Here is a 22,719-nt window from a genome sequence, read left to right as displayed (position 1 = left end):
TAATTTTTCCTCTAAATTTTTAGGCACTTTCTTTGTCTCCAAGTTCTGAAATTTCATGATGATGTGCTATAGTGATTTTATATTTATATTGCTGCTCACCAAGTGAGTCCTTTTACTCTGAACTTAGGTCTTCTGCTCTTGGGAAGTTTCTTTGATTTCTTCTCCTCTATTTCACTATTTTCTCTTCCTGGACCTTTTTTTTTTTTTTTTTTTTTTTTGAGGAAGGAAATGGATTTGAAATTTCTGACATTTCTGACGTGATCCTCTGCTTTCTTGTATGTTCTCCTATTTTCTATATTTGAGAATCTCCCCCTAACTTCTAGATATTTTTTCAATTTCATTGCTGTTATATTTGTTACTTTCTATGAGTTCTTTTTTTCTCTAGGTTTTTTGTTTGTTTTATTTCAAGTATTTTATTGCTTTATGAGCATCAAAAGACCTCATCTCTCTCTGGATATCAATGAAAAAAAATTTTTTAAGATTTTATTTATTCATTGAGAGAGAGATCGAGAGAGGCAGAGACATAGGCAAAGGGAGAAGCAGGCTCCATGCAGGGAGCCCGATGTGGGACTCAATCCCAGGTCTCCAGGATCACACCCTGGGCTGCAGGCGCCGCTAAACCACAGCGCCACCAGGGCTGCCTCAATGAAAAATTTTAAGCTTTCTTCTCCCTAAAATTCCTCTGTTTCTTCCCATTTGCTTTTGTACTGTTTGCTTATTTATTTTATTCCTCATGTTAGATACTTCTTAACTGTGCAGTGACTCGTGACTGTTTGGGCACCACTAAGCTCGTTGGAAGCTTTCTTGCTGCATGGTGGAGAGTTGGCCATCCATGATTTCTACTCAAGTAAGAAGCTGGGGACATTTCACTAGGAAATCCCAATTCCCAGTGAATACTAAGTCACTGGGAAATCCCAGAGAAGAGTTCCCTTTTTCTGGGGCACCTGGATGGCTCAGTTGATTAAGCATCTGCCTTTGGCTCAGGTCATGATCTCAGTGTCCTGGGATTGAGTCCCTGCTCAGCAGGGAACCTCCTTCTCCCTCTCTTTCTGTACTCTCTCTCTCTCCCTCTTTTGTTCTCTCTCAAATAAAATCTTAAGGAAAAAAAAAAAAACCTTCCCATTTTCTGCCTGGAGGCTCTGTCCCTGTCTGTCTGGGGACCAGTAAAGGGAGGTTGTTTTCTCCTCCAATGTAGTGCCTTACGGTCCTCTTCTGAGAGTCCAGTTTCACATGGGAAGACCTCTCACCGTGTTCCACAGGTCTCATACAATTTTCTGTATTTTCCATTCTTTTTTTTAAATCCTTTCCTTTGTACATTTTTCCATTTACACTTCCAATTTTCTAACCCTGTTTTCTATTGTGTCTTGTCAAGAACTGACGTATTTAGAAGTGAACAAATGCCCATTTGATTCTTGCATATATTCCAGTGCTCTGTTAAATTATCCGTCTTTTAATTTCTTTCCTGTTTTTCCCTCTCTTTTCTTTAACATACTAATCATAGATAGCTGTTGTGAAGTTCTTATTTGCTTACTTCAAACTGTAGGATGACCTGGGGGTCTGTTTACAGTATCTGTTTTATTTTGTTTTTGGTTCATGTGCTCTGGCCATGCTTGGCAGTTTCTCACTGCATGCTGGACACGATATATAAAAACTTGTAGACATGACACACCCGACGATGATGTAATTCTGCACAAAGGGTGCACCCTGCCTCTGCTAGGCAAATAGAGTGGTGGCAGATTATTTCAATCCAGTCAAGGTTTTGCTGAAATGAGGCAAAATTGTTTGCAGCCCTGGTAAACTCAGACTACCTCTAGTTTGCCCTGGCCTCTGTGAGGACCCTTCTGTGAGAATCTTGTGTGATCCTCTCTCCTGACAAGTCCCAGACTCAATCTTTTCCTCATGAAACTGCCAAGAAGCAACACTATTCCTTTTAGCAAATTTCTGGTTAGGTTTCTAGCTTCCTGTTCTACACAGCCCCAGAATCAGCAAATGTTCTTCTCAGAAATCTGTAGCATGCTGAAGGCCACCCAAATCTCCACTAAAATTGCCTTGGTTTTTCTGTTCCCCAGTTGTGCCCCCTGGATGTACAAAGCCCCAATTCTGTCTACACTGATAATTCACGAATGCACCCAAGTTAAAAATGGCAACAAAAAGTCCACTCAACTCTTCAAGACCCTCCCCTCCCCAAGAGTACAGCTCCTCTAGCTTCCAGGGTCTCCCCAGTGCTCTGCTGCACTCAGAGCCCATAACTATATGGTATGGCACCAGTGGTAGCCTTCCACTAGCTACTCTGCTCCACTTGGAAACAAAAGTTATCAAGATTGATTCTTTTTTCAGATATGGGAAGGAATTTTATAATTGTAAGATTAATTTGGAGTTAATTATATGTTCAAGTAGTTGAAATCATGGTTAGCAGTTCATTGGTGATTTGGAAAATACTGTTTTACCAATTTATGCAAATCTTTATATTGTTGATACGTTTCTTATCCAAAACTAATGGATTACATTAGTTAACATCTCCCCCAAGCTCATCACAGATGTAAAGTTTACAAAATTCTGATTTTTTCTTGAAAACTAAAATTTTATCAACTGGCATTGATAGCAACTAATGCCACCAGTTACCGTCCTTGAACTGACAGACTCACATTGTTCATCTTCAAGAAATAATGTCAAAACCCAAGTCAAAATAATCATAGTTTTGTGTCAGTTGTATACCGTGTTTCATGGAAAAGTCGCTTTCAGGTTACATCTAAATGCCTTTCTTGAAGCTAATGATCACACTTTTAGTAATCAGCAGATGTGATTTATGTCTACTTCCCATTTGAAACTGTGATATTCCTTTTACCATGCCAGTTACTCAAGATGTTTTCTTAAAAGACTGAAATAATATATCAGTAAACTCTCATTGCTATTCTTGAAATTTCTATGTAGACCTATGAAAGAGTAAGTACAAATTGTTTATTTTGACCATCTTGACCTCTAGAGACATAGAAGTGTATTTTGTAGGTACAGAGAAGCCAGTGTCTTGTGTGGGTTGTTAATGCCATATATCATTTTATTTTGCAGCATCTAACATTCACAAGAGAATTTGATTCAGATTCTCTAAGACATTATAGCTGGGCTGCAGATACTTTGGACAATGTCAATCTTGTCTCAAGTCCAGTTCATTCTGGGTAAGTAATCTAAAAGTCACTTTTCTTTATCCTATTAAATGAACATTATGTTTATTATTTGTAATTATAAATTCATATTGACAAGCTTCATATGTATGAAATATTGGTCTTCTAAGACTTCCTTTCTGAGTATATGTGATGTGTATTTGTAAGTCATCAGTAAATTTTTTTTCTGAGCAAATTTGTATATCTGTTTTTTGTTGAAAACTGCACAGTGTTAGAAAGGAAAAGAATTAAAGTATTGGTGCAAAAAATGTCTTGCCTGTTTCGGTACTACTTCCAGGTCTTTAATTTTCCTTTTCAATTAAAAAAAATAAATCTAGTCATGTCCCTTAATTTTACTTATTCAAATGATGTTTTATTTCTGAATATCTCATTTTCCTAATAAAAAATATGTAGGTATTTCTGTTCATTTACCTTGCTGACTGCCTTTGTGCTTTGCTTTGAACCCGAAGTTTTCAGGTCAAGTTTGGTACCTTCTGCATTCCTGAAATAAAATTATGATTAAGTTTAGTAAATTAGTATTTTATTTATTTTCTATAATTATTTAATTATTATTATATAATTATTTATTAAATTAGAAGATAAATTAATTTTAAAAAGGAAAGAAAGGAATTCACTTTTAAAAAGTGAGTGTACCAATGGGTGGACCCAGAGGTGCAGAGGTAAAAACCACATCAGACAGGCTCCTTTCTACTACCCCATCATGTGACAGAATTGGGGTAGGCTGGGGGAGGTGACCTGCTGCAATTGCTGAATTGATAATCAGCGTATATTTAGATGTGGGATTCTTCACCTGTAGGTAATTAAAACTTGGGATAATTGAATCCACACAAATGGAATGGAAATAATTGAGATGATAAAAACATCCAGGTGTTTTCACCTCTGAAACTGGCATTTAGGCCATAAATTAGTTGTGATCCAGGACAAGAGGGGATTAGTTTGCAATTAAAGAAATTAACAATAATTAACATTTATGAATGCTGTATGTATTATATGAAGTATTTCCTGCTGCTTTTAATTAAAATAAATTGTAATAACTAATGTTTACCTTTTTATGTGCCTGGCATTGTCTTAAATGTCTTACATGTATTATCTTAATTATTTGAACCTTAAAATGACACTCTGAGTTAGGTTTTACTCATTATCCCCATTTTATAGATGAAAAGTCAGACTCATAGTAAGGCTGCAGGTTATTTAAAGTATTCTTACAGAATTATGGCTTGTAGCACAAAGAGTTGCAATAGCATTTAAGAAATAATTGCCATGAAAGGACTTTATAAACTACCTGGTGGCCTTTGACTCATTAACATTGCATTTCTTTAACTCAATCAGAAAAACCTTTAATTATAGTAATATTAATGTTTTAATTGCTTAAAATATTTATACCATTGATACTAGATGTTTATGGATCTAACATTGCAAAAGCAAAAAAAAAAAAAAGAGAGAAAAGATTAGTTAAGAAGAAAAATGTAGATTACTTGGGAAACAGCATATTCAAGAGTTCTCTGTATTAAGCTTGTTGGATTGTCACCATGTAACAAAGACCTAGAACCAGCATCTTGTATTCTCTACATTGGAAAGAAAAGCACCAGGGTTTAATTTAGTCAACTCTTTTGCTTTGCTTCAAATGATTGAACTTCAAATGAGAGGTTGAGAGAGCATAGGATAATAAAATCAGAAGTAAACTTTCTCATACACCAGAGAAAATGAAATATTTGAATGCACAAATTCCCTCTCCTTCCTCTTGAATTTATTGAAACAATAGACATGTCCAGGAGAGCAAAAGTAATGGCAGCTAGTGTGGGCTTATTTGAAAAGGAAAATATAAACTTGGTATACACTTGGAAATGATTCACTAGTACCAGGTCTATGGAGTAGCTTCTGTAGCCACTAAAGGAGAATATTTTTCCAGGTTGTCCCACAAATGCCAAATGCCTTGATTTCATTTCCTGATGGTTTTTATTTTTCCTTTGCTTATCATTGACATTTTCTGTTGCTTGCTTCTAATTATCTTACATTAATTTTTCCCATTTGCTTTCTAAATTATTTTGCAGCTATTCTTCTCCACTTCCTCAGTATGATTCAAGGTGATAATTGTGTCCTTTATGTGAACCACCCTTTTTTGTATTTTTAATTTATGTGAAGTTTTCCCACAGTTAGATGTGTCAATGTCTGTAGTGTATCAGCATTCGTCATCCCGCTGTTCTTAAAACTAGAAACGTTCATGTGTTAGTTTTAGGATCATTCGTAGAATTCCTGATTTAGTTTAAATATTAATAAGGTACAACAAATATGATTAAACATCAACTTTTGATTTGTTTTTAATAAGTTATATTGCATGAAATTTTATTTTGCACAGAATATATAAGGAATGAGTTTGGAAAACAAATCACTGTATTTCATGATGTTATTAATGATAGGACCCTTGTCCTGCTTAACCTATATTCTCACCTTTCCTCAGGCTACTGGCTCTATGAAGTTGAAAACCTTAGAACAATAAATGATTGCTAATGAGTACCAACTAGGCACTGGAGGGTGCTATGTGGAACCCAGAGAAAAACTTCTCCAAATTTATAGTTAAAATCAGAATTCTAAGGTCTATTTTTTCCATTTGGTTCTGATACTCTTTGTAGTTTGGATATTTTTATATTGACACAGATAACCTTCTTATACTACCTGCCTTCAGACTGCTCAAGTACAAGTGTTTTATATATATGTGTGTATACACACACACACACATATATATATATATACATCTTTTTCATGTAGATATGTTTTTAGTATTAGTAACCTTCTCTGACCTGTGCAATTCTGAAGCACACTTAACAGAATAGTTTTTGTTCAGTGGATCACTCAGTAAACATTTATTATGTACTTACTGTGTTTGGGAACTATGCTCAGCTTTGCAGGTCAAGCAGTGAATAAGACAGGCCTGATCTGAATTACCATCTATATTGTTGAGATCAGCTGTTTGTTGCTAGGACAAACATTGCCCTCCCACTGTAAACACTCCAGTGTTTATTTGTACTAACACAGCCAAACTTTCAAACCTAGAGTTTATCTTTAGTTTTTGAAATTTTATTTAAGTGATCTCTACACCCAGTGTGGGGCTCGAACTCACGAGCCCGAGATCAAGCGTCAGATGCTCCACCAACTGAGCCAGCCAGGCACCCCTCAGAGTTTATCTTGAATCATTTTAATCCATTCTGTTGCTATTATATCCAATCATGAGTTGATTTTCACCACTGAATGCTGGAAAGGATCAGGTTTTGTCTTTAGCTTCTTTTATAAAAGTTGCCCTATTACCTTCATTACTGAGTAAAGGTAGTTGTTAAATACGTCTAAGACAATGTGGGCTCACCACAGCAGTTTCAAGTGAGCCTTGTTATCATTTAGCACTGGAAGCAATTCATGTGAACACTTGCACGAGTGAACAAGTATCTTTGTCTTTGACTTGGGAGGTGTGTGTTTTGTTTTGTTTTTGATGAGATCAGTCTCTTCCCCCTCTTACTTTGACTACTACACTGGTTCTAGCCTCTCAGAGTATGTCTAATATTACAAAAATGCATAATCCAGAGGAAAATAGCTAAATCTAAAATAACCAGAAGGGTGTGGAGTTGATTACACCACATTGATGACCAGAGTTGGTTCTGAACATCTGATTGGCTGAAAAACCGAGCCCTGTGCTATTGCCTTTCTCTATGGGGAGGCAGGTCAGTTTGCTTTGTTGAAGAGGTTACTCTTCTGAGGTCGAGAAGCATTACTCTTGAGGAAAGGGTCTCCAGCTACGACCTCCGTGCACGGTCCTAAAATCTGTTGCAGGATATTAGAACTGTTTTTAGATGAACTATATTCAGTAGAGGATTTTGATGGATAGGATTATACCCCTGCCCAATACTATAGATATTCAGATAATTTTCTAATTATCAACATTTGCTGCTGTTTCAGTAATAAGCACATTTTCACATGTGAACATTGGGATGCAAAAGGACGTGTGTTCTCCTGTTTGACTTGCACTCTTCCATATGTCGGACTTACTAGCTTATGTTCACCAGAGTGCTTTATAATACCAAAGATTCGAGGAGGACTCTCCATAAGCATGTGATAGGAATCAGGAATTGCAATAACAAAGATAAGATACTAGTCATTTCTTTACATTTTCATATCTACATGAAGAAAAATAATTTTTCTTCATTAGCTTTAATAGAAAGGCCAATGGTGGAATTAGAGTATATAATTTAGAGACATTTTCTAAAAGTCTAAATATTCCGTTTTGTATGGCTATACAGATACTCCAGTGTCAGTTATTTTAAACAGTTTTAAAGCCAAACTTATACTGAAAAGATTAAATTCCTTTCCATCAAAATTGCCTTAGCAAAACTAGCCATCTGCTTTTATCCTTAAATTCTGCTTTGTGGTAGTAAAAATTAGAGTGTTTGGTATGATTAAGCATATTTTTATTTTATGAGTTGTACATGTTAAGACATACTGTGGAGTTTCATCTGACTTGTCAGAGATAGAGATTCCATAGTCAGCATATGGCTAAAACCACTTATAGTTAAAAATGATGCTTGAAAAAAAAAATGATGCTTGAATATAGCTGAAGTCATCCACTGACTCCACATAAGATGGTCTGGGTTTGGGTTTTACGTGCATGACAGTCCTGTGAGAGCCAGTTTTTATTCCAGCTTTGAAACATTCCTCAATTTGAGCATCTGACAAAGGGTTTGGTGTCTTGTTACGGGGCCCCATCCCACCAAAAGCAGTTTGTCATGTCCCACTTATTCCCTGGTTCACAGGCTGAAGGGCATGTTTGATGTGACTCCACTGTATCCACTTCCAGTTTATTTTTAAAGAGAGGAAATGATAGCTACATTGTCTGTGGTTTTAAACCTTAACATTGACTCTCAAGACCTACTGTGAAGACAGTTTCTTTCTGTCCTTGATTTGGGTTCTGATCTTCTCCCTGCAGGTTTCTGGTTAGCTTCATGGTGGATGCAAGAGGCGGCTCCATGAGAGGGAGCCGTCACCACGGGATGAGAATCATCATCCCGCCACGCAAGTGTACGGCCCCCACCCGAATCACCTGCCGACTGGTAAAGAGACATAAACTGGCCAACCCACCCCCCATGGTGGAAGGAGAGGGATTAGCCAGTAGGCTGGTAGAAATGGGTCCTGCAGGGGCACAATTTTTAGGGTAAGTGATTTTGTCAATCTTTATCTTGGCCCTTGTGTGATATATTTGGTTTTCTTCACCCTCTTTTAACTCAAGGAGTTAACCACTAAAACTACTCAGTTGGACCATTTTGATCGAGTACACCTTTCGAGTAGTGTCAGAGGTCACAGAGCTGTGTGACTCTCTGGAAAGCTAATAGGCTGATACTTCCTTAACTGAGTTTGCTGGTCAAAGCTTTTACTAACCGAGAAGCATGCTCTCTGCTCAGTGAGTGCACGGAACCCCGCAGCCCCCAGAGAAGTCAAGGCACCTTTCTTAGGGGAAAACGTAGATGCCGAAACTCTCTCACCAACATTGAATCAATGGCTACTCTGGGTACACGTCTTCTTTAAAGATGATTTTCAGGGTGGTAATCCATTGTGATGCGGTGTTTTGCAAAAAGGAAAAATGAATTCGTTTTCTGAGGTGGCACTTGGGTGCTGATCAGGCTGGCTCTGTCGTGACGGACAGTTTGTTCACAGTTTCCCCTTCTCGTTTCTCTTCCTGCTGCATGGATGTTATTCAGTAAACTGCACCTTCCTACCAATCCTCCCCCTGTAAATGAGGGTGAGAGCTTGGTTAGCCGAATCCTGCAGCTTGGGCCGCAAGGAACAAAATTTATTGGGTAGGACCTTTATAGACAAGATACAGAATGTCTACAACTCTCTTTCCATTTTCAGTTTTTTTTTTTTTCTGTCACACCCATGGTCTTCTCGTCTTAATTTTATTTTTATCTTTTCAGTTTTTAATGCTTTCAGTTGATACGTGTCACTGAAAGAAACAGAAACCATAGTGGCTTGACTTACTGTAGCCCTGCTCCCTCTCTCGTGCTTCCCGAGCATGTGGAATCCACCGCAAGCATTCTGCTTCATGACGTTGTGCTTTTGTAAACCTTCCTTTAATTTGAAATGTTTCAACTGCTTCTGATAGTTGTTAAGACAGACTGACGACCTCATTGTAACCCAGTATAAGAGAAGGTATTTGCAGGCTTTGAAGTGACACTTGCTATAAATGAATAGGTACATGTGTGAATATAGATATGTGTATATATTTTATATATATATATATATATATTACGTGTCTGGACTTCCAGGTTTTTAAAAGTATGTACTTCCACATACTGAGTAATCTTTATGGACTTTGAGAAAGAAAAGTCCTCAATAAGTCAACTGATTTTTGATAAATGCTGGGAATAGAAGATACTTAAAGAAAGCCAAATAGGCAGCAGAGAGAATATTCTACTAAATTAATTAAAGTGTCTTGTTTTGTTTCGTTTAAGCTGAAATGTGTTGGTATTTGTTGTTTGTTTGCTCGTCTGTCTGATTGGTGGATTTGCCTTGGCAGTCTGCATGAAGAGACCTGTTATGAAAAGTTATGCTTGGCTTTCACCTTGGTCAAAGGCCCTGGTTCATACCTTCTCTCCAGTATTGTTGAATGTCCTACACAAAGCCACATTCCTTAAATATTTACAGAGACAGTATCTGATACATTAACCTGCAAAGATTGTATCTTGTTCTCAAAAAAAAATTTTTTAATGTCAAATCAGATGTGATTAAAACCTATAGTAAATATCATAACTCTTAAAATTATTAACCCTCTTAGGAATAGTTGATTTTGTTTCTACCTATCAAAAAATAAAGACATTATAAAAAATTTTAAAAGCCTTCATTTGAATTAATTATAATTATTTTGCCAAAAGGAAAATTCCCACATCTATTATCCCATTTTAAGTAAATGATTTTGTAATAAATGATACGTTCATATCTACTTACATTATTGGATCGTTACAATGACTCTCCCTTTTTATGCTCTTACCTATTGAAGCTTTGTCTTCTATTATCACATGTGCATAAACATATAGGTTAAGAGGTGAGGTTACATACAACCTCTGTAGGAGAATAATGATACTGTCTACTTAAATGTCATAAAATAAAGCTGCACAATCCAACTACATAAACTGTGTGTGATTGTGGTCTGCTTACTTCCATCCATCTTTTTTATAGCATTTATCCTATTTTAAAAGTTAATAAAATTATTCCTGTGCTCGATTGGCTATCCTCAATTTGCAGCCATCCTTTTACATTCTTTTGCAAAAGGACACTGTCAAAAATTAATATATCTCTATATTACAATTTCAGACCAACAAGTGCTTTTTCAGAAAGTTTAAATATTCCTGTGCAGGTTATACTAGAGTTAGGAAATTAAGCTGCCCACTACCATTTCACAAATTAGAAATGAGTGAAACCGCCTTAACTAAACAGGCCATCAAAGTCATAGAAAGTCACTGTTGGAGGGAGTGAATTAGGTCGATCATTTGCTTGCTTAGGGGTCAAACACTTGTGATCTTTCAAAGTAGGAAATATACAGAATTTCTTTTTCAAAGAACTGACTGTGTCCTTTTAAATCATTAGCTTTTTGTATAATATAATAGAGCTATCATGTTTTTAAAAATGGACCAACTTGCTTATGGTCTATTTTAATAGCTTTCAATTCCTTGATTCAAAAATCCTGTTTAGATATGCTGAATATTTTCCCTTTACTAAATCAAATGCCTAACATATGGTAGGCCCTTATGAATTGTTCGTGAATGAATGAATGATGGCATGTTTTCAGGCTTCTAACATATTATTTAATTAGCAAATGATTCTGCAGCTTTGAAGTCATTCCCAACCTTAGTGGCACCTCTGATTTTCAAATGAATACTGTTAATGAAACTGTCTTGAAAGTATGATACTATAAATATATTTCATTTGATAGCAAAATAATGTGGATTTTTTTTCCAGCCCTGTCATAGTGGAAATCCCTCACTTTGGGTCTATGCGAGGAAAAGAGAGAGAACTCATTGTTCTTCGAAGTGAAAATGGTGAGACGTGGAAGGAACATCAGTTTGACAGTAAAAATGAAGATTTAACCGAACTACTTAATGGCATGGATGAAGGTAATTATGATGACTCCTTGTCTCTATAAATGTCTGCAGGTAGGAATCAAAGGACTGGCTGTGGTGAAGTTAATGTTGCTTGAACACTACTTATTTGTATCTTGAGCTGGGAGTCCAGCTCCCTGGCATTTATTGCTGCTTTCTGAATCTCAGGCATGAAGTTCCTTTTAATCCCACAGCTTTTTTTCTCACAATACTAATGGACAAATATTACGATGATGATTCTTCCGGCCTTTAGTCAAATGTATTCAGCTTTCCCAAACCCAATAGAGTTTTCCAAGAGCAAGATGTGTAAGGAGGAGGTGAATAATAATGGAAGGTATGCAAAGCATGCAGAATATTTTTAAGGAAATACGTTCACATTTTATTTTTGGAATAATTCTTTCTGGATCCTTTCCTGTGTCTCTGTTTTCTCCTCGATTATTCCAACATTCTTCATGAATTTTTAATTTCTCTTGGGCAATGATCACGGAAAAGAATAAATTGCAGGCTAGTTACTGGAGTCTGTGTCATATTCTGTGACCTACTAAGGCCACATGGCTGAGCATGTCACTTATCATACACTCTTCCCTCAACTAACCCTCAGAATGAAGCAGGGTTTCTTACTAGACTTTGAGAATAGACTTGTTTTGAGAGTAGGTACTTGGTGCAGAGTTTTCCTTCGAAAAGATAAAAAACATAGACCAAGTTCACCACAGAATGAATCTTTAGACTGACTTCCTCATCACTACAAATCCAGCACTTGTTCTAAAAAAGAACTTTATTAGAGATATAATTCACATATCATAAAATTCACTGTCCTGGCATTTAATTCACTGGCTTTTGGAATGCATCCAGCATAGTCTCCTGGTTTCAAAGTGAGCACAAAGGAGCTAGACCGACTTGGATGTTTGAGGGATGAGCATGGGCAAGTTCTTTGGTCCCTGTGAGATTCTTACTTCTGTAAAATGGAGATCACCTTCCTTACTTCATAGGGTTGTTATTGGGAAAAATAGTTCTGTGAAGCACTTGTGAAATACAGCCTCTGTCACACAGTAAGCCCTCAATAAATATCAGCTGTTGTCACTATTTATTCTAGAGAAAAAATTGTCTGCCAAAGTTTCTGTATAAGACACAATAGCAGCCAACCAAGAATTTAAAGATGTTCTTACAGCAGGGTGGAAGGACTAATAATTGTTGAGTTTCTACCATTCATGAGGCAGTGATAAACTCCTTTCTGTATGAAAATTTAAAACAAACATATAGTCCTGCGAAGTAGATAGTTTTAATCACACTTTAGAGAACTGAAGTTCAGACCAATCAACTTACTTACCTAAGGTTACCGAAACTAAGTAGCAGCACTAGGGTTGAAATCTTGTTGTATCTTGCTTCCAAAGACTTAACTGTATTCCACTTACTTTAGAAATGTGTGTCTGATGGAGAAGAAAATATTTTTTTTAAAGATTTTATTTACTTATTCATGAGAGACACAGAGAGAGAGAGAGACAGAGACATAGGCAGAAGGAGAAGCAGGCTCCCTGCAGGGAGCCCAATGTGGGACTCGATTCCAAGACCCTGGGATCACACCCTTAGCCAAATGCAGATGCTTAATTAAACACTGAGTCACCCAGGCGTCCCAAGAAAATTAATTTAAAAAGGTAAATTCCTACAAACCTCTAGAGGTAGGTAAATTCCCACAAACTCTTTAAGGTCCAGAAGAATAGTCATCTTAAATGAGTATCATTAAATGTATCATATGTGATACTGATATTTATATCTATAATTTCAAATGATTTCTAATAAGAACATGCAATAGTAATTAAGATTTCTAATTTTTATTACCTTATTTTAAAGCATGAAAAGTAGTCATACTCTTAAAAGGAAATTGATAAGAAAACACAATTAAAAGTTTTAAAAAGAGGGATACCTGAGTGGCTCAGTGGTTGAGTGTCTGCCTTCAGCTCAGGACGTGATCCTGGAGTCCTGGGGTCGAGTCCTGCATCGGGCTTCCAACGTGAGGAGCCTTCTCCTCCCTCTGCCTATGTCTCTGCCTCTCTCTGTGTGTCTCTCATGAATAAATATATAGAAGCTTTTAAAAAAGAGTTTTAAAAAGAATACATCCTAAGAAAATGAATTGAATTAGCATTTTTATTTTTTTTTAATTTTTTTTTTTTTTTACATTTTTAAAATAATAAAGTACTGTAGGTGTTTCAGGATTTAAAAATGGAGAGAAGAGAAATGGGTTTTCCAGAGAGGTTATTTTGATTTAAGAAAAATAAAGTATATAAATATTTTCATGTTTCTAGTGTTTCTTTTTTTAAGATTTTATTTGTTTGTTTGTTTGAGATAGAAAGAGAGAGAGAGAAAATGAGCAGGGAGAGTGTCGGAGAAGAAGAGAGAGAATCTCAAGCAGATGCCCCCCTGAGTGTAGAGCCTGATGTGGGGCTCTATTCCATGGCCCTGAGATCATGACCTGAGCTAAAATCAAGAGTTGGTTGCTCAGGACACCTGGGTAGCTCAGCGGTTGGGTGGCTGCCTTCAGTTCAGGTCGTGATCCCGGGATCCAGGATCGATTCCCGCATCAGACTCCTGCGAGAGTCCTGCTTCTCCCTCTGCCTGTGTCTCTGCCTTTCTTTCTCTGTCTCTGTCTCTGTCTCTCATGAATAAATAAATCTTTAAAAAAAAAAAAGAGTCAGTTGCTCAATCAACTGAGCCACCCAGGTGCCCCCATGTTTCTAGTGTTTCTTAAATGCCAATATAGCAGATTACTAGTTACTGAAATGTAGCCTCTATTACACACAGATTTTCTTTTTTTCTTTTTCTTGTCTTTTATTTTATTTAGGGCATCTGGGTGGCTCAGTGATTGAGCATCTGCCTTTGGCTTAGGGCATGATCCTGGAGTCCCAGGACTCTAAAAAAAATAAAGATTTTATTTAATTATTTGAGAGAAAGAAAGCAAGAGAGAGAGAGAGATCACGAGCAGAGGGGGAAGGGCATAGGGAGAAAGAGAAGCAAATTCCCTGCCAAGCAGGGAGCCCGATGTGGGACTCGATCCCAGAACCCTGGGATCATGATCTAAGCTGAAGGCAGATGCTTACGTGACTGAGACACACAGGCACCCTCTTTTTTTTCTTTTTAATCAAGCTACCTTGGTACTGTAACCTCCTGAGGGCTGAGTACATGTCTTATTTATTTTTATAAGATTTTTTGCTTATTTATTCATGAGACACAGAGAGAGAGAGAGGCAGAGACATAGGCAAAGGGAGAAGCAAGCTCCCTGCAGGGAGCCCAATATGGGACTCAATCCCAGAACCCCGAGATCATGCCCTGAGCCAAAGGCAGACACTCAACTGCCGAGCCATCCAAGCATCCCCAGAATACATGTCTTAATCACCTTTGAACTCCTGTGTCAGATGCAACATTGATTTCGGCTCCCCCTCATTGCTGATGAGGGGCAGAAGGAGGAACCTCTTTAAAATTATGTAGCTATGGGCAGCCCGGGTGGCTCAGTAGTTTAGCACTGCCTTCAGCCCAGGGCCTGATCCTGGAGACCCAGGATCGAGTCCCACATGGGGCTCCCTGCACCTTCTCCCTCTGCCTGTGTCTCTGCCTCTCTCTCTCTCTCTCTCTCTCTCTCTGTCTGTCTCATGAATAAATAAATAAAATATTTAACAATAAATAAGTAAATAAATTTAAGAAAATTATGTAGCTATCTGGAGGAAGAGTTCTCATCAGTCTATTTCCTTTACTCCAAACGTCATTAATGTTAATCTCCAGGAGACAAAAATTAAAGAGGAGCATTTACTTTGAGGAAAACTCTGAGAAAGTAACAATAATCCAGAATAACAAGAATACCAAACATTCTAAAATAGTGCTGCCCAACAGAACTTTATACAATAATGGGAATACTCTGTGTATGCTGTCCAACAGTAATAACTAGTCCCCTGTGATTCTGGAGTACTTGAAATGTGACTAGTGCAGCTGAGGGAAGGTAATTTTTAATTTTGTTTAAGTAATTTCAGATAGCCACATATGGCCACTTGCTACCTCATCAGACATTTTGTAGTTTAGCAAAAACATTGAGTACTCTAATATGTTCTCCTTTGATTTTGAGTATATATTTTAGTATGTCCCAACAGTCACAGGTGGAATTTTTTTTTTAATTTTTAAGGTTTGTTATACAGTGGACTTCCATGATTTCATGCAGACTTGTGTTTCTTTTTAAAAGCAAAACAAAACAGTTTCCAATAGGAATTAGTCCTGTCCTTGCTTACACAAATGATGCCCCCAGTGCTGCCATACTCAGGACATCTGTCAGATGTTTTAAGAAATGATGATGTAGCCCTCTGTCCTGGATTCTGTATGCTATCTTGGTAATAGTAGAAAGAGTTTCTTTGCTACATTTTTATTTTTTTTAAAGATTTTATTTATTTGAGAGGGAGAGAGCACGAGTGGTGGGAGGGGGAAAGGGAGAGGGAGAAGCAGACTCCCCGCTAAGGAGGGTGCCTGACACAAGGCTTGATCCCAGAACCCAGGGATCATGACCTAAGCCAAAGGCAGATGCTTAACCCACTGAACCACCCAGGTGCCCCATAAATGTCTCCTTTTTAAACCTCTTCCATAAATGAATCCTTTGTAACTAACGTGTATGCTCTTTGTATAACCAGTGCTATTGTACTTTATTCTCTGAAAAATCTTAAAACCCAAATATTTAAAAATCACCCTAGCTAGTATTTTGATAACTGATTTTTACTAAACAACAAAATCATAAAGATTAGATTATGGTTCTGTAGTATTTCAAAACTTGTAAAGCCTTTCCAAATGCAGTTTAGTAGTTAGAATTTAATAGACTATTTTAATAAAATAAATTCATAAAAAGACAAGTTTAAGGAGGAGGATAATTTTCCCAGTGTAACTTGGGGGTTAGAATCAGGATCTGTAGACACTGCATAGACTGGAATTCCCAACGTGCCCCACCACTTACTAGCTGTGCAACCCTAACCAAGCACTCAATCTCTTTAAACTTTCGTTTCAATCTATAAAGTAAGGATACCTCATAGAGAACTAAGGGGAAACTGACAAGCTAATATGTGTAAAGTTCTTAGCATCTGAAACATGAGACTCAATCAGGGACACTGGGTGGCTCAGCAATTGAGCGTCTGCCTTCAGCTCAGGGCGTGACCCCAGAGTCCTGGGACCAAGTCCCACGTCGGGCTCCCTGTATGGAGCCTGCCTCTCCCTCTGCCTGTGTCTCTGCCTCTCATTCTGTGTCACTCATGAATAAATAAATAAAATCTTTTAAAAAAAAGAATCAATCAACGTTACTATTTGTCACTGGTGCCATATACAGTTGTGCAGGAGAGCGGGTCGGAGCTAAAATCTTGACTCTTCCACTTACCAAGCCATCTGCTCTGACACTGGCTGCAGAACAAAGGGGCATTCTATCTAATGTTCTCAAATCATTTACCTGTAGAGTGGTGTCCACTCCACTGGCACCCTTTTCCAAATCACACAAGGCTAGTTGAAGCCCTGGTCATGGTTGATACCTCCCCATTACCACCACCAAGTCAGGAGATTGTAAAAAGATCTAGATTTAGGCTTCTAAATTCTAGACTTCTGACTCCAGATTTAGTTGTTTTTCCATAATACGCTTTGGCCTTTCTATGTTCTCAAATGAAGGATGCCTATGAAAGTGTTTTGTGTGGAATAAAAATGTTACATAAATGTTAACTGCTATTTTAATTTTCCATTACTCATAAAGGTACCATCTTAGTTCTTATATGACTCAAAAGGATATAATATGTATTCAGGAAAAATAAAATATGGTGGTATTAAGATTTATTTCTACCACTAGTGAGCGGAGACAAAAGCATCCATAGATGGTTACGCTAATGAAGCAGGTGTGTTAGCAAAGCTTTATTGAAGTAAGAGGCTAGAATGACAGAGGACAGGTGGTCTGGGTGTGAAAAACCTGCTGTTACCACCAGGATGTCATGTGACAGGAGCAACCTTTCTCTTTGGCAGCAGACAGGGATCTTGTTATAGCACTTGTCAATTCTCTGCTAAGAAAAAGATACCATAAAACACAAAATATTCATTCTACTCCCCCCCAAAAAAGTCATCTTTAAAGTGCAACAAGTTGAATTCACTTCATAAGTTTGTTTAAAACCTTTAGTTAAGGGGTGCATGGGTGGTTCTGTAGGTTAAGCGTCTGCCTCTGGGTTGGGTCATGGTCTCAGGGTCCTGGGATGAAGCCCCACATCGGGTTCCCTGTTCAGTAAGGAGTCTGCTTCTCTCTCTCCCTCTGCTCCTCTCCCCTGCCCATGCTTGAGCTGTCTCTTTCTCTGTCAAATAAATAAAATCTTAAAAAAAAAAAACCTTTAGTTAAATTCATGGAGTTCCATTAAGCATGTTTAAAATTGTGCTTCCAAAGTCAGACTCCAAGGGATGTTTTGCAGTTTATGGTTTTGCTCGAACTAGGAGTATTTACTAGTAGAAGAATCCTTCCTGGGCAGCCCCAGTGGCTCAGCGGTTTAGCACTGCCTTCAGCCCAGGGCCTGATCCTAGAGACCCCGGATCGAGTCCCACGGCAGGCTCCCTGCATGGAGCCTGCTTTTCCCTCTACCTGTGTCTCTGCTTCTCTCTCTCTCTCTCTCTTTTTCATGAATAAATAAATAAAATCTTAAAAAAAAAAAAAAGAATCCTTGAGAATCCTCCTTGGAGGTCTTAAAATTGAAGAGTTTGAGAAATGCTCTAGTCTTGCACTTTCACTACAGTTGCCACTAGCCACATGTGGTTACAGAACACTTGAAATGAGGCTAGTATGCATTGAGATGTGCTATGAGTGTAAAAAACACCAGATATACGAAGCAAACCCCTCCCTCCAAATCTATATCTCATTAATAATTTTTATATCATTTACGTGTTGAAATGGTAATATTTTAGATACACTCAGCTAAGTAAAAAATATTAAAATTAATTTTACCTGTTCCCTTTTATCTTTCCAGTGTTGCTATAAGGAAATTTAAAATTACAAATGTGGCTTACATTATATTTCTTTTAGTCAGTGCTTCTCTGGACAGTGTGTAGACTTGTGTAGCCATATTTATTAGATTTTACAATCAAAATCATTGCTACCTAAGTAATAACAAGAATGCTTTGAGGATATGGGAATTATGCTATTATTTTAAAATCCCAATCACTATAGTGGAGCAAAGTATCACTGAAGCTCCCCAAACAATGCTACACTGCCAGGAAAATGTTTCTTTGCTGTGTCATTGCCATGAGACTAAGTGAAAGTTTAAAATAATACATCTTAGATGAAATAATTATGCTATTTTTTTTTTTTTGGAAATTGAAGCAGGAAAGAGAAACTGATACCTATAATGTTATACAATAAAAAACAAATTTTCTGTAATTTATTATCTAACTATATCAACAGTAACTACAGAAACAGACTTTTCAGTTAAAAATTGCTACTTTGGGGCAGCCCTGGTGGCTCAGCGGTTTAGCGCCGCCTTCAGCCCAGGGCCTGATCCTGGAGGCCCCGGGATCGAGCCCCATGTTGGGCTCCCTGCATGGAGCCTGCTTCTCCCTCCGCCTGTGTCTCTGCCTCTCTTTCTCTATATGTCTCTCATGAATAAATAAATAAAATCTTTAAACATAAAGAAATAAAAAATAAATTGCTACTTTGGTTCATTTCAGATGAACTTGTTTTTATCAGCCATGAGACAAAGAGTCACCTTAAAGAGTCAGGTTTAGATTGCAGCCACAGCTGAGCCCTGAGAAGTGAAATGCGTAGCTTTATGTTGTACACAGCACCATCTGTTGGACAAATCTGTTAACAAATTTGAAAAATTCTGGAGGAAAAAGTAAAAATTGAAGTTAACCAAATCAAGATTGTGTTATGGTGAGGGGCAAGGGGGGGGTGCATACCAAATACTGTCAGGCAAACCATAACAAAATACTGACTTTTGGTCTGTGACCCTAAAACTCGTTTTAAATCAGTTGCATACGCTCACAACATTTGCAAAAGGAAAGGAAACCGTACTAGCCAGCAAATGAGAATGGGACCAAAGCAAATGCACACTGATGATGCTGAGTTTTATAGATGTCTGTGTATATGGATTTGCCAGCATTTACGTGTCTTTATGAAACATTAGTTGGGGGACGCCTAGGTGGCTCAGTGGTTGAGCATCTGCCTTTGGCTCAGGGTGTGATCCCGAATCTGGATTGAGTGCCACATTTGGCTCCTTGGATCCTGCTTCTCCTGCCACTGCCTATGTCTCTGCCTCTCTCTGTGTCACTCATGAATAAATAAATAAAATCTTAAAAAAAAAAAAAAGAAAAGAAACATTAGTGGGCCAAAACAATGACGTCAGACACCCTGACCCACATGTCAGACCCAATGGGACTCAGCCCTCTGGGGACAGGGAAGCAAGTCTGGGAGTTTGGGTGTAAGCCTTTATTACCTTCAGTGTGGATGTGAACTGAGGACAGTGTGCCAGACACGAAGTCTAGGCCTCCTGGAGTTCAGTACCTTTCTGTCTCTGCTGGACATGCTGTGTTACTGATTTACGGTGTTCAGCTTTAAAACATTATATATGATCCTAATTTTGAGCACAGGATTATATTATTTGTTTTTGCCTGGGTGTAGTACTAATGACTTAAACAAAGCGTTGAAGAAAGTGAAATAATGGAGCTAAATGCCTGAAAACTATGCTTTTTTATTTACATAAGTGGAAAAGTAAGCAAATATGGAAGAACATTTTCCTGAAAAAAAAATACATAGAGAAACAGATGCAAAGAATATAAGGTTTATGCAGTCCTCGAGAAAAACCTTAGAATGATGGTTCTGACATGACCAGACATCCGCTCCCTAACTTTTCTTCCAGAAAGTCTTCCCTAAACCCCAGACTAAGTGAGATCCACCTGGTAAATATGTCCACAGCACCTGACCTATCTTCTTCTGTAACAAGCAACTCTGAACTTCGCTGTCTTCCTTGATGTACTGTCCCTGTGGACAGGGCCCAGCTCCGACTCACTGACAGCCATATGCCTAATGCATGTAACAGCACTTGGCACAGTACTGTCATCTCAAAACGCTGAATGAATGGAAACATGAATGCTTTGTACCCAGGCATATGTCCCCACTTTAAAAAAAAATGTATTTACTTATTTGAAAAAGAGAGAGCACGAGCAGGGGGAAGGGCAGAGGGAGAAGCAGGCTCCCCGCTGAACAAGAAGCCTGATGTGGGGCTCAATTCCAGGACTCCAGGATCATGATCTGAGCTGAAGGTAGATGCTTAACTGACTGAGCCACCCAGGTGCCCCAGAAAACAACAACCAGATGAGGAGATGAGATCTGGCTGGCAAGAGAAAGAGCAAATAATGATTAGAAATCCATTTAAAAATTAATTTTAAATGGATTTTTTTTTAACTGGAAGGGAAAACAAGTAGATACATCATTGTTTCTAGACATCCTTCATCATTAGCACTCAATGCATTATACAAATCTGAATAACAGAGAAGATCCTTAACTTGCATAAAAATGAAAAATCATGCTCATCCAACAGACATAAAGCAGAAGCCAGAAATGAATAAGATTACGAGTTAAATTACTAAAATTGTAGGGGCACCTGGATGGCTCAGTTGGTTGAGTAACCAACCCTTGGTTTTGGCTCAGGTCGTAATTTCAGGGTCCTGGGATTGAGCCCTGTGTGGGGCTCTGCACTCAGCTGCATTCAGTCTGCTTGGGATTCTCTCTACCTCCCCCACCTCTCCCCCTGCTCTCTCTCTCCCTCTCAAATAAATAAATAAAATAAAATAGTTTTTAAAAATTACCAAAATTGTAGATGTGCACGAGACCTCTCTGCACTCTGCAACTCATGAATCCAGAATTATTTCAAAATAAAAATTGAACAAAATTCAAAAGTTTTCTATTATGTTTTACATTGAGGAAGAAGCGTCAAGTTGTATCATTTATTTGTTTTTTTCCCTACAACATCTTGGATAGGCTTGTTACAAAAGTTGCATATTCAGATGAAGCTGAACTTGAATTCCAAGAGGATGAATGTCTACAATTTTCTGAAATATTTGAGTGAATATATTACACATGGTTTATTGTTCCATATAGTCTATAGCTAGAGTTGAATGATATAGATATCTTTTATTTCCTTCATTTCTCCCAATTTAGCTATAAATTCCTGTATTTAATTTTCTGTAATTGGTAAAACTTTCTTTGAAAAATGGGGTGAGGGGATCCCTGGGTGGCTCAGCGGTTTAGCGCCTGCCTTTGGCCCAGGGCGAGATCCTGGAGTCCTGGGATCGAGTCCCACATTGGGCTCCCTGCATGGAGCCTGCTTCTACCTCTGCCTGTGTCTCTGCCTCTCTCTCTCTCTCTCTCTCTTTCTCTCTCTCTCTCTCGCTATGTATACATGAATAAATAAATAAATAAATATTTTTTGAAAAAAGAAAAATGGGGTGAAATTAAAATAATAGCAATTAAGATTTACACACTGTAAAGATACAGAGATAATGTAATGTGGGGTTGTTTTGTTTTTTTAAATCCAACCCTAGATCTGCCACTGTTTGATTTCCTGGTTCTCTCTTCCTCCCTCCAATGCTGTGTGACCTTGAAAAGAATATGTAACCTAAATTATTATATGAAAAGAACTATGCAGATGGTTTTCTATCACTTATCCACCCCTGAGGAAGCTTTTCTTATCTTTTTTTTTTTTTTAATTTTTTTTTTTTTTTTTTTTTATGATAGTCACACACACACAGAGAGAGAGAGAGGCAGAGACACAGGCAGAGGGAGAAGCAGGCTCCATGCACCGGGAGCCCGATGTGGGATTCGATCCCGGGTCTCCAGGATCGCGCCCTGGGCCAAAGGCAGGCGCCAAACCGCTGCGCCACCCAGGGATCCCGAAGCTTTTCTTATCTTAATCTTATAGACAGGGAACATAAGGTTCAGAGGTCAGGAACTTGTCCAAAGTCTAAGCTCCGTGGTTGAAAGTTGGATTTGAACCTAAGGCACCTGACTCCACTGACTTCCCACAGACCCAGACTAACTAGCTTGCCCTTTTGAATTCTAACATTCTAGGACTCCACTCCCCCCTACCTTCATATCAAATATTCCATTTTAGAGGGGCAAGCTGAGCAGAATATTCACCTGACTAGAAATTAAACTGTCGTTATAGGAATCGTCCTTTGTGAAAACTTGAGGTTATCTTCTTTCTGTAGACTATTCACGCTCAAACCTGACCTTCACACTTATAGCCTTCAGAAAACAAATCTGCAATAGGAAAAAGAATCATGGTCCCACCTGACCAAGTTACTGAGACATTTAATCATGTGTAGGTTAGAGTGAGGCAAAACTAATCAAGGATGATCATTTGAAAGCTTTGAGA

General features: G+C 38.0%; 1 protein-coding gene across 22 annotated transcripts in view; it reads left to right on the top strand.

The window, feature by feature from the left end:
* ANK3 (ankyrin 3) overlaps window positions 1–22,719 on the top strand; it is a 661,480-nt gene that overhangs the window by 575,878 nt on the left and 62,883 nt on the right. For all 22 annotated transcript variants that reach the window (XM_072756074.1, XM_072756072.1, XM_072756071.1 and 19 more), the window contains 3 exons: window positions 3,067–3,173; window positions 8,149–8,373; window positions 11,175–11,329. In XM_072756074.1, coding sequence (XP_072612175.1) covers window positions 3,067–3,173; window positions 8,149–8,373; window positions 11,175–11,329 — 487 coding nt within the window. The remainder of the gene's footprint in view (window positions 1–3,066; window positions 3,174–8,148; window positions 8,374–11,174; window positions 11,330–22,719) is intronic.

This window comes from Vulpes vulpes, chromosome 4 (assembly GCF_048418805.1).
Source record: "Vulpes vulpes isolate BD-2025 chromosome 4, VulVul3, whole genome shotgun sequence".
NCBI lineage: Eukaryota > Metazoa > Chordata > Mammalia > Carnivora > Canidae > Vulpes > Vulpes vulpes.
This window is presented reverse-complemented; position numbering and strand designations above follow the sequence as displayed.